The sequence below is a fragment of the Anomaloglossus baeobatrachus genome, chromosome 5 (genome assembly GCF_048569485.1).
Source record: "Anomaloglossus baeobatrachus isolate aAnoBae1 chromosome 5, aAnoBae1.hap1, whole genome shotgun sequence".
Classification (NCBI taxonomy): domain Eukaryota; kingdom Metazoa; phylum Chordata; class Amphibia; order Anura; family Aromobatidae; genus Anomaloglossus; species Anomaloglossus baeobatrachus.
In genome coordinates, this window is record NC_134357.1 from 269,557,616 (window position 1) to 269,569,828 (window position 12,213).

Consider the following 12,213-nt stretch of genomic DNA (forward strand, 5'->3'; position numbering starts at 1 on the left):
CCCCAAATAATATAGGCAAATACTAAAATGGGCAAAATACAAAACCTACAAAGGATGACTACCAATAATTACATATAAAATATGAATCTTTATTGAATAGTATTAAAAGAATATACATAAAATAGTAATGCAAGGACAATGAAATGAAAAAATCATGCAGAAGTGATACATATAGAAGAAGACACTGTGACACTACCAAGTTGCGCCCAACGTACCATTCATAGAATCATAGAATCATAGAATGATAGAGTTGGAAGGGACCTCAAGAGAAATCGGGTCCAACCCCCTGTGAGTGCAGGCTTTCCTAAATCATCCCAGCTATATGTTTATCCAGTTTCTGCTTGAAGATTTGCATTGATGGAGAGCTAACCACCTCCTGTTGCAGCCTGTTCCACTCCCTGACTGCCCTCACTGTCAGAAAGTTTTTCCTAATGTCTAATCTGAATCTTCTTCCTATATGTTTCATCCCATTGCTTCTTGTACTTCCTTGTGCTAATGAGACTAGGGTAATTCCCTCTGCAATGTGACTACCTTTCAGATATTTGTAGACCGCTATTAAGTCTCCTCTCAGCCTTCTTTTTTTCAAACTAAACATTCCTAGTTCTTTTAGCCGTTGTTCATATGAGTTGGTGTGCAGACTTCTACCATCTTGGTTGCTCTTCTCTGGACTTGCTACAATATATCGATGTCTTTCTTGAATTGGGGAGCCCAGAACTGTACACAGTATTCCAGGTGGGGTCTGACCAGGGCAGAGTATATGGGAATAATTACCACTCTTGATCTAGATTCAATGCTTGTCTTGATACATCCGAAAATTTTGTTGGCCTTTTTAGCTGCAGCTCCGCATTGTTGCATTCACAGTGTCTTCTTCCATATGTATCACTTCTGCATAATTTTTTTATTTCATTGTCCTTGCATCACTATTTTATGTATATTCTTTCACTACTATTCAATAAAGATTCATATTTTATATGTCATTATTGGTAATCATCCATTATAGGTTTTGTAGAATATATCGGTAGTAAAGGACATGCTTTTTACTATATAATTTCTGCTTTTGGTGTCAAAATTGGAATATAAAAATCATAATTGCAAAACATACTTTTTTGTACATTTTCAAGAATGGATATTACTGTAGCATTTATGTAAATATCATAAGTGTTAATCAGAAACAGGTAGTAACCTTGTAATTTTGCAATCCATATTTGCATCTCTGCAGGTCATAGTCAGAATAATATGTATCTCTGTAGTAGCTTGGAGGCGTTGTTCTTCTGTAGTAATTATAATCATTAGATTTGTTAAGCAGATTATCACAGACTTGTCCATCATCTCCATTCCACCATCGATATTGAATATCATTAACTGCCATGACCATTCCCGCAATTGACACACTGAAGTTGATTAAAAGGGAAAGGAGGGCAAATCCCATCTGTATGGGGAAATAAGAAAAAACAAAGTAGTAAGTATTAGAAAACATATAGGGTCAGCCTGACTAATACATTATGGAGGCTTCAACTAAAGAGACTAAGCTATAGACCTCTTCTCTAGAACAAATTTAAAGGGGTTCTCTGAGAAATGTAATAAAATAAATAAGTAAAATAAATAATACACATTTAAATATTAAACATTTTTCTAAATACCTTTTATTTAGCAAAAAAGTATGCTTTATTTAGTGCACTCTGTCAAGATTTTACAGATAGCAGCTTCCATCAATGACAACTGTTATGTGTCGTCCGTATCCACGCATTCAGATTACTTCTACGACGTCAGACTCTGTTCACATTGCAGAGTCCGACAGACAACCTGGTCTCTCTAAGGCTAGGTTCACACTTCCGTTGTTTTGCATCAGTTACAATCCGTCGCCTTGAGGAATTACGGTATCCTGCAAAATATTTTGCAGGAATCCAGTTTTTCCCCATAGACTTCTATTAGTGACGGATTGTGACTGATGATGCTGCGTTGCATCCGCTGCGTCGCGGTCAGTCATTTTTTAACTGACCGCCGGGTGGGAGCAATGCAGCCTGTAACGCTTTTTGAGCAGCGCAATCCGTATGATTTTGGTGCGCATGCTCTCTCTGGCTCCCTGCACCCGTAACCAGGATACACATCGGGAAACCAAGCAATGCGCTTTGCCTAGTTACCCGATATTTACACTGGTTACGTGTGCAGGGAGCCAGCGCTAAGCAGTGTACACTGGTATCCAAGATAAATATCGGGTAACCAAGCAAAAAGTGCTTTTCTTTTAGTTACCCGATATTTATCCTGCATACGTGTGCAAGGAGGCCGACACTTCCCCACTCGGCTCCACCCCCTCCTGCATTCCGCATGTGTATACACACACACACACATACACTCACACACTCCCAATCACACACACTCACTTGTCCCCAGCCCTGCAGTCCCCGCGGCACTGACGTCCTCAACGCCACGGCCTCACTCGGCTCCGCCCCCTCACGCTCCGCCCCCCCTCGCGCTCCGCCCCCCGCACACAAGGGAGTCCGACAATGATTTCTGTTCTTTGTCATCCGTTATACAACGCATCAGTCACATACATCAAGCAACGCATGTGACTGATGCAAAACAACGGAAATGTGAACCTAGCCTTAAGTGCTCAGCTCGGATGGGCGTTGGCTCAGTTGTTTCACTGCTAACAGTCATGCAGGAGTTAATCCTTGTAGAGCAGCGTTCTTAGAGCCAGGTTGCTAAGTTCCTTTTACAGCTGGTCTCCTCCTATTTAAGGCTGAGGTGTGTAGTAGGAGACCGCCAAAGATAGTCTCTGCTTGCAGTGATGAAATCCCGGCGTCCGTGGCATACCTCTATATGGTGACCAGCTAATTGTTGTCTGCTCTATTTGAGAGTTCCCTGGTGTGAATTACTCTTTCCCCTTTTAGTTTATTCCATCTGGTGTCATTTCAGTTTTATCCCCTTGTCTGTGCCTTTGGGAGGTTGTTACCTGGGGTCCTGCCCATCCTGGGGTTGGTGTTATAAGGAGAGGGCCGAAAAGAAGACAGGGCTTAGGGTGGTGACCTGGAACTCCCTACCATCAAGGGTACTTCCAGGGTCAGGGCAAGTGCAGGGCTCACAGTTGCAGGGCCAGCATAGCAACAATTGGCTGTCTAAATCATTTCTGCTTGAGACATAGGTCATGTAAGAGCAGTGCCTCTCAACCATCATGAATGCACATTCCTCTGTTTAGTCACCCTCAAAGAACATTGACTGGAGTGGACTAAATGAGAAGATAAATACCATTTTTTACCTGACTGAGAATGAACATTCATCTCAGTCAGCCTGACAGTTTTAGTGCGTCTGCATCACGCTTCATGCAGCCCATCTTACTGCATGGTTTTTGAAATCTAGGATGAGCTGCATAGATTTATGGCCATTGTCATCTTTGAATTCCTGACAGAGTGCACTACATAAAACAAACCTTTTTGATAAATATAGGTATTTTATATGTTTCACATTTAAATGTGCATTATTTATTCCTTTTATACATTTCTTGAAAAACACCTTTAACATCCCAGAATATGATAAGCATAAACAGAGTACAAACTATTCTGTAATGAAAGCCCAATACTTACCAAGCATGGCTTTGGAAACTTGTAAGCCACAACATTCAGTATTCCAGATACAATGAACTAGGAAGAAAGAGGAAACAGGTAAAATTAGTTTTATTAAGATTTCCAAATTAAGGTTATTTTCACACTGAGCTTTTCTTCTGTTGGGTCATTGACGTAGAAACTTGCTAAAAATAACAAGGAGCTCAAAAACTACACGTTTTGATTGGAGAGTTGGAGAATTTCTGTTCCAGACAATCAGCAAAAAAGCAAAAAAATAACCCTAGTATGAACTAATGTGGCGCCCCTGAGGCTTCAGTCGCCACAGGGTACAGAGGAGGCCGGTAAATGAGTAACCCCCCAGACCCCTGTGGGTGAGTCACTAACCCTAACAAGGCAAGAAACAAACTTTCATTGTCTACGGCCACGTGCACACATTGAATATTTGGTCAGTATTTTACCTTAGTATTTATAGCCAAAACTAGAAGTGTAAAGGTGGTGTCACACACAGCGACAACAACGTCGCTGCTACGTCACCATTTTCTGTGACGTTGCAGCGACGTCCCGTCGCTGTCGCTGTGTTTGACATCCAGCAACGAGCTGGCCCCTGCTGTGAGGTCGCCGCTCGTTGCGGAATGTCCAGCTTCATTTTTTGGTCGTCGCTCTCCCGCTGTGACGCACAGATCGCTGTGTGTGACAGCGAGAGAGCGACAAAATGAAGCGAGCAGGGAGCAGGAGCCGGCATCTGGCAGCTGCGGTAAGCTGTAACCAAGGTAAACATCGGGTAACCAAGGTGGTTACCCGATATTTACCTTTGTTACCAGCCTCCGCCGTCATGCTGCCAGCGCCGGCTCCTGCTCTCTGCACATGTAGCTGCAGTACACATCGTGTAATTAACCCGATGTGTACTGTAGCTAGGAGAGCAAGGAGCCAGCGCTAGGCAGTGTGCGCGGCTCCCTGCTCTCTGCACTGTGACATGTAGCTGCAGTACACATCGGGTTAATTAACCCGATGTGTACTGTAGCTAGGAGAGCAAGGAGCCAGCGCTAAGCAGTGTGCGCGGCTCCCTGCTCTCTGCACTGTGACATGTAGCTGCAGTACACATCGGGTTAATTAACCCGATGTGTACTGTAGCTAGGAGAGCAAGGAGCCAGCGCTAAGCAGTGTGCGTGGCTCCCTGCTCTCTGCACTGTGACATGTAGCTGCAGTACACATCGGGTTAATTAACCCGATGTGTACTGTAGCTAGGAGAGCAGGGAGCCAGCGCTCAGTGTGCGCGGCTCCCTGCTCTCTGCACATGTTGCAGCACAGCGACGCGTGTCGTTATGATCGCTGCTTCGGCTGCTGTGTTTGACAGCTAAGCAGCGATCATAACAGCGACTTACAAGGTCGCTGCTACGTCACAGAAAATGGTGACGTAACAGCGACGTCGCTGTCGTTTAGTGTGACCCCAGCTTAAGAATCAAAGGAAAAGTATAATAGACACACAGGCTCCACTTTTGCAATGTTTACCCAGTCCTGGTTTTGGCTTACAAATGCAAAGGTAAAAAACTCACCAAATACTCAATGTGTGCACGTGGCCTAATTATTTTGTTTGACTTTTTTTTGCTTCAATAAAAAACCATGAAGCATGGTAGTCAAATCTGTGAATTAATTATCTCTCATTCTTGAAGCAATTAGAGGGGTTGTCCAGTCTCCTGATAAAAGACTGCAGTCACTCTACGTTACTGAAGATTTCTGATCCTCACAGTGCACACACTACAAGCTGTCAAGATACGACAGCTTGTAGTGTGACTTTTGACTAACATCCACACTAATCCGAACCTCCCACTCCTGGATCCAAGACTTCTCCCGATCTGCACCAATCCTCTGGAATGCTCTACCCCATGAAACTAGGATGAACCACAACTCACTCACATTCAGATGCTCCCTAAAAACACATCTTATTTGTGTGACCTCTCACACTCACTAATCAAAGTCAATTCATATAGCGCCCCTCCACTATTTCTCAGAACATAACACTCCATCAAACTCCACCACACCCAAAAGCATCACAAAGATTGACTGATAACTGTGTTACAGTTCAGGGTTCCCCCCAAGCCTCGAACCACTCCTGAACATCCTCATCCCTTACATTGGTGTCGGCTGACTCCTCTGCACCACCTGTCCATCGCTCCAGGCGCTTGGCTGCTAGGCGTCAGGTGTCCAGGGTTTTGGTTCATCTTGAGCCTAAGTCCCTATTTTGCCCTACCGCTGCCTCTCCAGGCTCTAAGTGCGGGATTCCTGCTGCATGCGCATGACGTCACCAATCACCGTGACGTCGCGGCGGCTCCTTATTGGTCGTTGCAGACATCACCGGTGACGCAGTGGTTGCTTATTGGCCGTCGATGACGTAAGTGGTGACGCGGTGGCCGCTGTTTGCCTGTTGATGACATCAGCAGTGATGTGGTGGCCCCTGATTGGCCGCGGCTGGTGCCCTTGCCATCTGGCGTCTGGCTTGGGGCAGGTCTTAGGCTATAAAGAATCTTGGACGACACCCATGGCCGCACGAGCTTCTATTTAGCTCTGTGACAACATTGGTGCAGAGCTGTCTGTAGCGGCCACAAGCACCATCAGCCCTGTAATGTTTGTGACAGGGCTGCAAGAGTCATTAGGTGCGGTAGGCAGGAATAGGTGTCTGGTGCCCGTCGCGCCAAGATTTGCGTCGAGGCACAGCACACCCAGGGTCAGCTAACCCGCTCCTGTCCTACCCCTCCAACCATACCAAGGCAGCTCAGTGACGTCAACTGGCTGCGTCCTCGGTCCGACGGTGCCCCCTACACCTGCGGACGATCCCCGTATGTTTCCCTGTGCTGCTAACAGGGGAGGTCCTGTACTTGGTGGTGTGCTGCTAACACCACCGATTGTGTTTTTTATTTTTGTGTCTCTCTGAAGTTGTGCCGTCCGGCCGCCTGTCTCTCTGTGGCTTTGTCATCCGCCCGGTGGACCTCGGGAGACAATTGAACTATTATTAGTTTTGCTCCAATCGTCCCCCTTATGTAACAGACCGGCTCATGAAACCTTTATCTATCCCCCATTTCTGCGAGATGGCTGGATTGTCATTGTAAATAAGCACCTGTACCATGTCACCCATACCTCACTCCATTGTAGATTGTAAGCTCTTACAAGCAGGGTTGTCTTTTTTTTGTCTAATTATTGCAGTTTCTATAACTGTTACTTGCTTGTTTATGAACCTCTGAATTGTAAAGCGCTGCAGAATATGTTGGCGCTATAGAAATAAACATTATTATTAATTCACTTATATTGAAATATAATGACAATATCATAGAATCCCGACAGCGTGAGGTGCTTCAAACTGTGATATAGGGCATGTCAGTAATTAACTGGATGCACCCTGACTGCTGTGCCCAGGCAGTACAGGGTTAAGCATTCTTCCCATGTCCGATTTAACACACCCTCCCCTTATAGATTTTGCCTCTCCCCTTATAGATTTTGCCCAATGGGATCGTTCCCAGAGTTCCATAGATTTCCCATATATAAAGTCCCTCTCTTCCTGATTCCGGCCTCTCCTCACTGCATGAGAACCGGATTAAGCTGGTGAGAGATGACTGACATGCTTGGTGACGCTGTCAGGGACAGGATCAGGAGGGAAGGGGACGCATGGCTTGCTGCAATTCTAGGTGAGCAGCGTCCCCCCCCCTCCTGAGGCACAGACACTACAACCGGTCGGCAGGCGGCCTGCCCGTGCAATCCGCCCTCCGGAGCGTCTGAGCCCCTCTGCAGGAGCGTCTCAGCGCAGGCGCGGGGGGCGTGTGCGCGCCTCGCGCTCGGGACGCGCGCGTTCACGTCCCTCATGTGAAGCCCCGCCCACCCGCCCAGCTCCAACGCATGCAGCGGCCGCAAGCCTTACCTGTCCTGCAGGCAAAGCGGCGCTGCCATCATTACCACTAACGCTCCCGGCTCTGCTTCCGTCTGCTGTCCCCCAAACACTGCAGCGCTCTGCACCTCCTCCACCTCCTGTAAGGCCTATTCCCTTTGCTATGGGAGGCCATAATAGCCGCAGCAGCTCCTCCTCCTCCTCAGCAGAGGAGTGTGCTGTACAATCAATGCCCCCAATGGCAGTTGCTTATCCTTCCCTCACACCCTGCAATGCCTCAGAAGTATGCAGGGTGGGATCTGTGGCAGAAGCCACAAATGTAGCACCCCAAACACTGCCACAAATCATTAACAATCAAGGGGGGATGGCTGCTCATCCTGCTATGGCTGCAGTGATGGCTTGGCCTCCTGCAGCATCTGCGGCGATGGCTTTGCCTCCTGCAGCGCCTGCGGCGATGGCTTTGCCTCCTGCAGCACCTGCGGCGATGGCTTTGCCTCCTGCAGCGCCTGCGGCGATGGCTTTGCCTCCTGCAGCGCCTGCGGCGATGGCTTGGCCTCCTGCAGCCCCTGCGGCGATGGCTTTGCCTACTGCAGCACAAGCAATGATGGCCTTGCCTCCCACAGCGCAGAACGTACCCCAGCCCCCTCCTACTCAATCTGCCCCCTGGGTGGATTATGCAGCGGGTGCTGGAAGCACGGGCCACGGTCGGCGACGCCGTGGGCGCGGTAACCGCTCTGCTGCCTCCTCAGCTTCTTCGCATTCTCGAAGCCCTTATAGGCGTAGTCGCTACGATAGGGATCAGGATCGACATACCGGCTATTCTACGCGCCGGTCCAGGTCCTCTCGCCGACGTCATCGTTCACGGTCCTCAAGATGGCGTTCGCCTTCAACCACGGCGGAGTCGTCTGATGAGTCTGGAGTGTCTGGTAGGCCCTCTCGACACAGAACCAGCCGCCAGAGGGACGCCGAGACATATATAGACCAGGCGCACGTTTCAGCTGCTCCACAGATACCGCTTAATCCTACAGATCCTCCTGCTGTCGGTGAGTACAATTATTCGGGGGCTTGGGCAGGGCCTGATACAACGGCTATGTCATTACAAACACTGCTAGCACATATTAATACCCCGGGTAATAAGATATTAGTTAACCCTTTATTACTTGGCCGGCAACCTGAAAAGAGACCCGACCCCCCTCCCCGTGCGGATATACATAGGGACACGTTTTTTTGTGGTATTTCCCCCTTGGGTTCGCACCTTGATACCGAGACTACTAATAAAATATGGGCCAATGACTACATTGACATTTGGTCTCTGGTATCCACTGAACAATTTACGATTGACAAAGAGCGGCGGTCTGCTGATCGGCCTTTTGAGAGGAAACCCAGAGTCGCGAAAACAATTAACAATTGGCTGCAAGCCTTTTTTGTCATGGGTTGCGTTATGGGTCAAAAGCACCCTGAACGTTGTTCTGAGCTCTTTATATATGCCGATTCAATTTATAACTCTTTCAAAGCGCATGGCGGCTCGGCCTGGTGGCGCTATGATGAAGACTTTCGGCGCCGTTTAGCACTCCAACCCCATTTAGGTTGGGGAGTAAAAGCTACGGACTCATGGTTGCGTTTCATGATGACGCCAAAAACCCCCTTTCCGTCTGCGGCCTCTGGCAACTCCGCCGGTTCCAGTTCAGTGGCCGTGCGTAGACCCGGCACGTGCTGGTTGTTCAATGAGGGTCATTGCCGATTCTTCGGTCTCTGCAGATATAAACATGAATGCTCCAATTGTGGAGGCACACATGCTGCAGTCAAGTGCTCCCGACCTTCTCCAAAATTGCCAGCTAAATCGTCGTCAACTCCGTCCGACCACAAAGACCCCAGTGAGCGTAGCCGCGATGGGGCCGTGGCTCGACCGTTACCCCAATAAAGAGGCTGCCGCGCAGTTGCGCTTTGGATTCAGTTTCGGGTTCTTCATCCCCTTCAACTTTACCAGACTCCCTCTTTTTGCTCAGAATCTTAAGTCCGCGTATGAATTCCATGACGTCCTGCTAGACAAGCTTAACACTGAGTTAACTAAAGGCAGAATTGAAGGCCCTTTCCGTTCACCACCATTTTCCAACTTACGGGTGTCCCCCCTTGGAGTCATACCAAAAAAAGAGCCTGGAAAATTCCGTTTGATACACCACCTATCTCACCCTAGAGATTCTTCCGTTAATGACGGTATACTCGAGTGTGAGGCGTCGGTGACTTATGTATCTTTCGACAGAGCCGTTGAGTTAGTCAGGAAGGCGGGTCAGGGTGCGCTCATGGCCAAGTCAGATATTGAGTCGGCTTTCCGCCTCCTGCCGGTCCACCCGGATTGTTACCATTTACTCGGTTGCTTCGTAGATGGTTATTACTACTTTGACACCTGCCTTCCTATGGGATGCTCAATCTCATGTTCCTATTTTGAATTATTCAGTTCGTTTTTGGAGTGGGCGGTTAAGGTTGAATCCCGTTCCCAATCTGTCATTCATTATCTTGACAATTTCTTGTTTGTGGGCCCTCAAGGCTCCTCCCATTGTCAAGTCTTATTGGATACGTTCTGCACCCTCATGGCCAGATTTGGCGTTCCGTTGTCTGAGGACAAAACTATCGGTCCTTCTCCAGTCCTATCTTTTCTAGGTATTGAGATCGATTCAAATGTAATGGTCTTCCGGCTTCCAGATGACAAGGTGTCGAGGCTGCTGTCCATGATAAAGGGGTTCGGCGCTGTACGGAGTGTGACCCTACGTCAGATGCAATCGTTGCTGGGCCTCTTAGTATTTGCCTGTCGGGTCATGCCAATGGGCAGAATTTTTTCCCGCAGGCTCTCACTGGCTACAACAGGTGTTCGGCTCCCCCATCATCGTATCCGGATTACCTCCCGCTTGCGTGAGGATTTGGCCGTGTGGGAAGAATTTCTTTCCAGGTACAACGGTCGCACTTGTTTTCAAGACAGTTTCGTGTCCAATACAGAGCTACCACTTTTTTCTGAAACATCTGGGTCGTTGGGTTTTGGCGTTATCTTTAAAGACCAATGGTGCGCGGAGCGTTGGCCTTCCTCCTGGCATACCAACGGTTTCATTTCCGATATAACGCTTCTTGAGTTGTTCCCCATTGTGGCAGCTGTGTCTATGTGGGGCCCTGCTATTCAGAATAGGCGAATTTTATTTTACTCGGATAACTCGAGTGTGGTCCACGCGATTAATCACCTGACTTCGTCTTCCCTGCCGGTTATCAAGCTGCTGAGATTTTTGGTTTTTAAATGTTTGGAGCTCAACATTTGGTTAAAAGCTCGCTATGTTCCGGATACGTGTAACATGATAGCTGATTCCTTGTCCTGTTTTGACTTTCAGAAATTCCGACACCTTTACCCTCATGCCCAAGCAGAGGGACTCTCGTGCCCATCCAGCATGTGGGACCTGCTGGACTGCAGTTGATGCCGTTGGTGACATCCTCCGTGGCCCCGGTGACATGGCGTTCTTACGGTAAGGCATGGGCCGAATGGTTAGTTTTTGCTGCGGGCCACCCGATCGCTACATCTGAATATTCCAGGTTGGAAGCGACTTGCCAATATCTGATGAATATGTATAACAATACTTTGTCCAGCGCGGTTGCTAGGAACCGGTTGTCCGGCCTCGCTTTTCATTTTAAGCTACAGGGATGGTCTGATGTTACCAAATTTTTCATAGTGCGGCAGGCAGTCAAGGGATGGAGCAGAGGGCGACCTAGCAAGGAGAGCAGGAGGCCAGTTTCCTTTAGCCTCCTGTCTTGCATCATTGACGGCATACCTTCCGTCTGCCCTTCTCCTTTCGAGTCCGCCCTCTTCTCCGCCTCTTTCGCGTTGGCCTTTTTTGGTGCATTACGCATCGGTGAGTTGGTGTCTTCTTCTAAAGGCACCCATGGTGGCCTCTGGCATGATGATGTTATTTTGACTAATGTGGGTTTACGTATTCGCATACGTAAATCCAAGACTGACCAATCCGGTAAGGGCTGCTGGATTCCCTTATTTTCCATATCCGGACCAGTGTGCCCCGTTAGATTAGTTCATAATTATATGGCGGTCCGCCATGGGGAATTTTCCTTCCTAGTTCATGAAGATGGTTCCCCTATGACGAGATTCCAGTTCCTGTCGGTTTTTCGGAAATGCCTCAGGTCCTTGGGTTTTTCTCCATTGGAGTTTGGCACTCATTCTTTTAGGATCAGGGCTGCAACGGAGGCAGCCCGGGCGGGATTTCCCAATGAAATTATTCAGCGTATTGGCCGCTGGCGTTCGGCTTGTTTTGCGCGCTATATCAGACCGGAACTACTGCTTCATTGATAATTTCCTTTGCAGGTTGTCTGTTAAAATGCCAGTTGCTGTTCCCGCACTAACGGTTTTTTACTTTTAGGCGCTGCTAAACCGGTGATTTGGCTGCTCGGCCATTCCTATATTTTCTGGGATGGACAGCGAGCTGAGAATCGACCTGGCGGACGGGCCCTTGGATTCCGTGGCTTTGAGGTCAACTGGAGAGGAATTAGAGGTCTGATCTGGCCTCAGGTTCTCCCTGAGGTAGTCGGGATCGCTAGGTCAGCCCCGTCACCAGTGGTCCTTGTCATCCATGCCGGAGGAAATGACCTCGGTTCTCGTCGTTTGGCGGAGCTCATTACTACCATGCGATCGGACTTGAATAAGTTTCATGCATTTTTTCCAGAGCTGGTCATCGTGTGGTCCGAGGTCGTTTCTCGGGTTGTATGGCGGAGGGCCTAGGGGGCTGCAGCGCT

At 48.3% G+C, this 12,213-nt stretch overlaps 1 protein-coding gene across 2 annotated transcripts in view; it reads right to left on the reverse strand.

Annotated features, from left to right (window-relative positions):
- Positions 1-12,213, reverse strand: part of LOC142309960 (uncharacterized) — a 58,638-nt gene that overhangs the window by 17,474 nt on the left and 28,951 nt on the right. For both annotated transcript variants that reach the window (XM_075347432.1, XM_075347433.1), the window contains 2 exons: positions 3,582-3,638; positions 1,184-1,429 (listed from right to left, as the gene is read on the reverse strand). In XM_075347432.1, the coding sequence (XP_075203547.1) occupies positions 1,184-1,429; positions 3,582-3,638 (303 nt within the window). The remainder of the gene's footprint in view (positions 1-1,183; positions 1,430-3,581; positions 3,639-12,213) is intronic.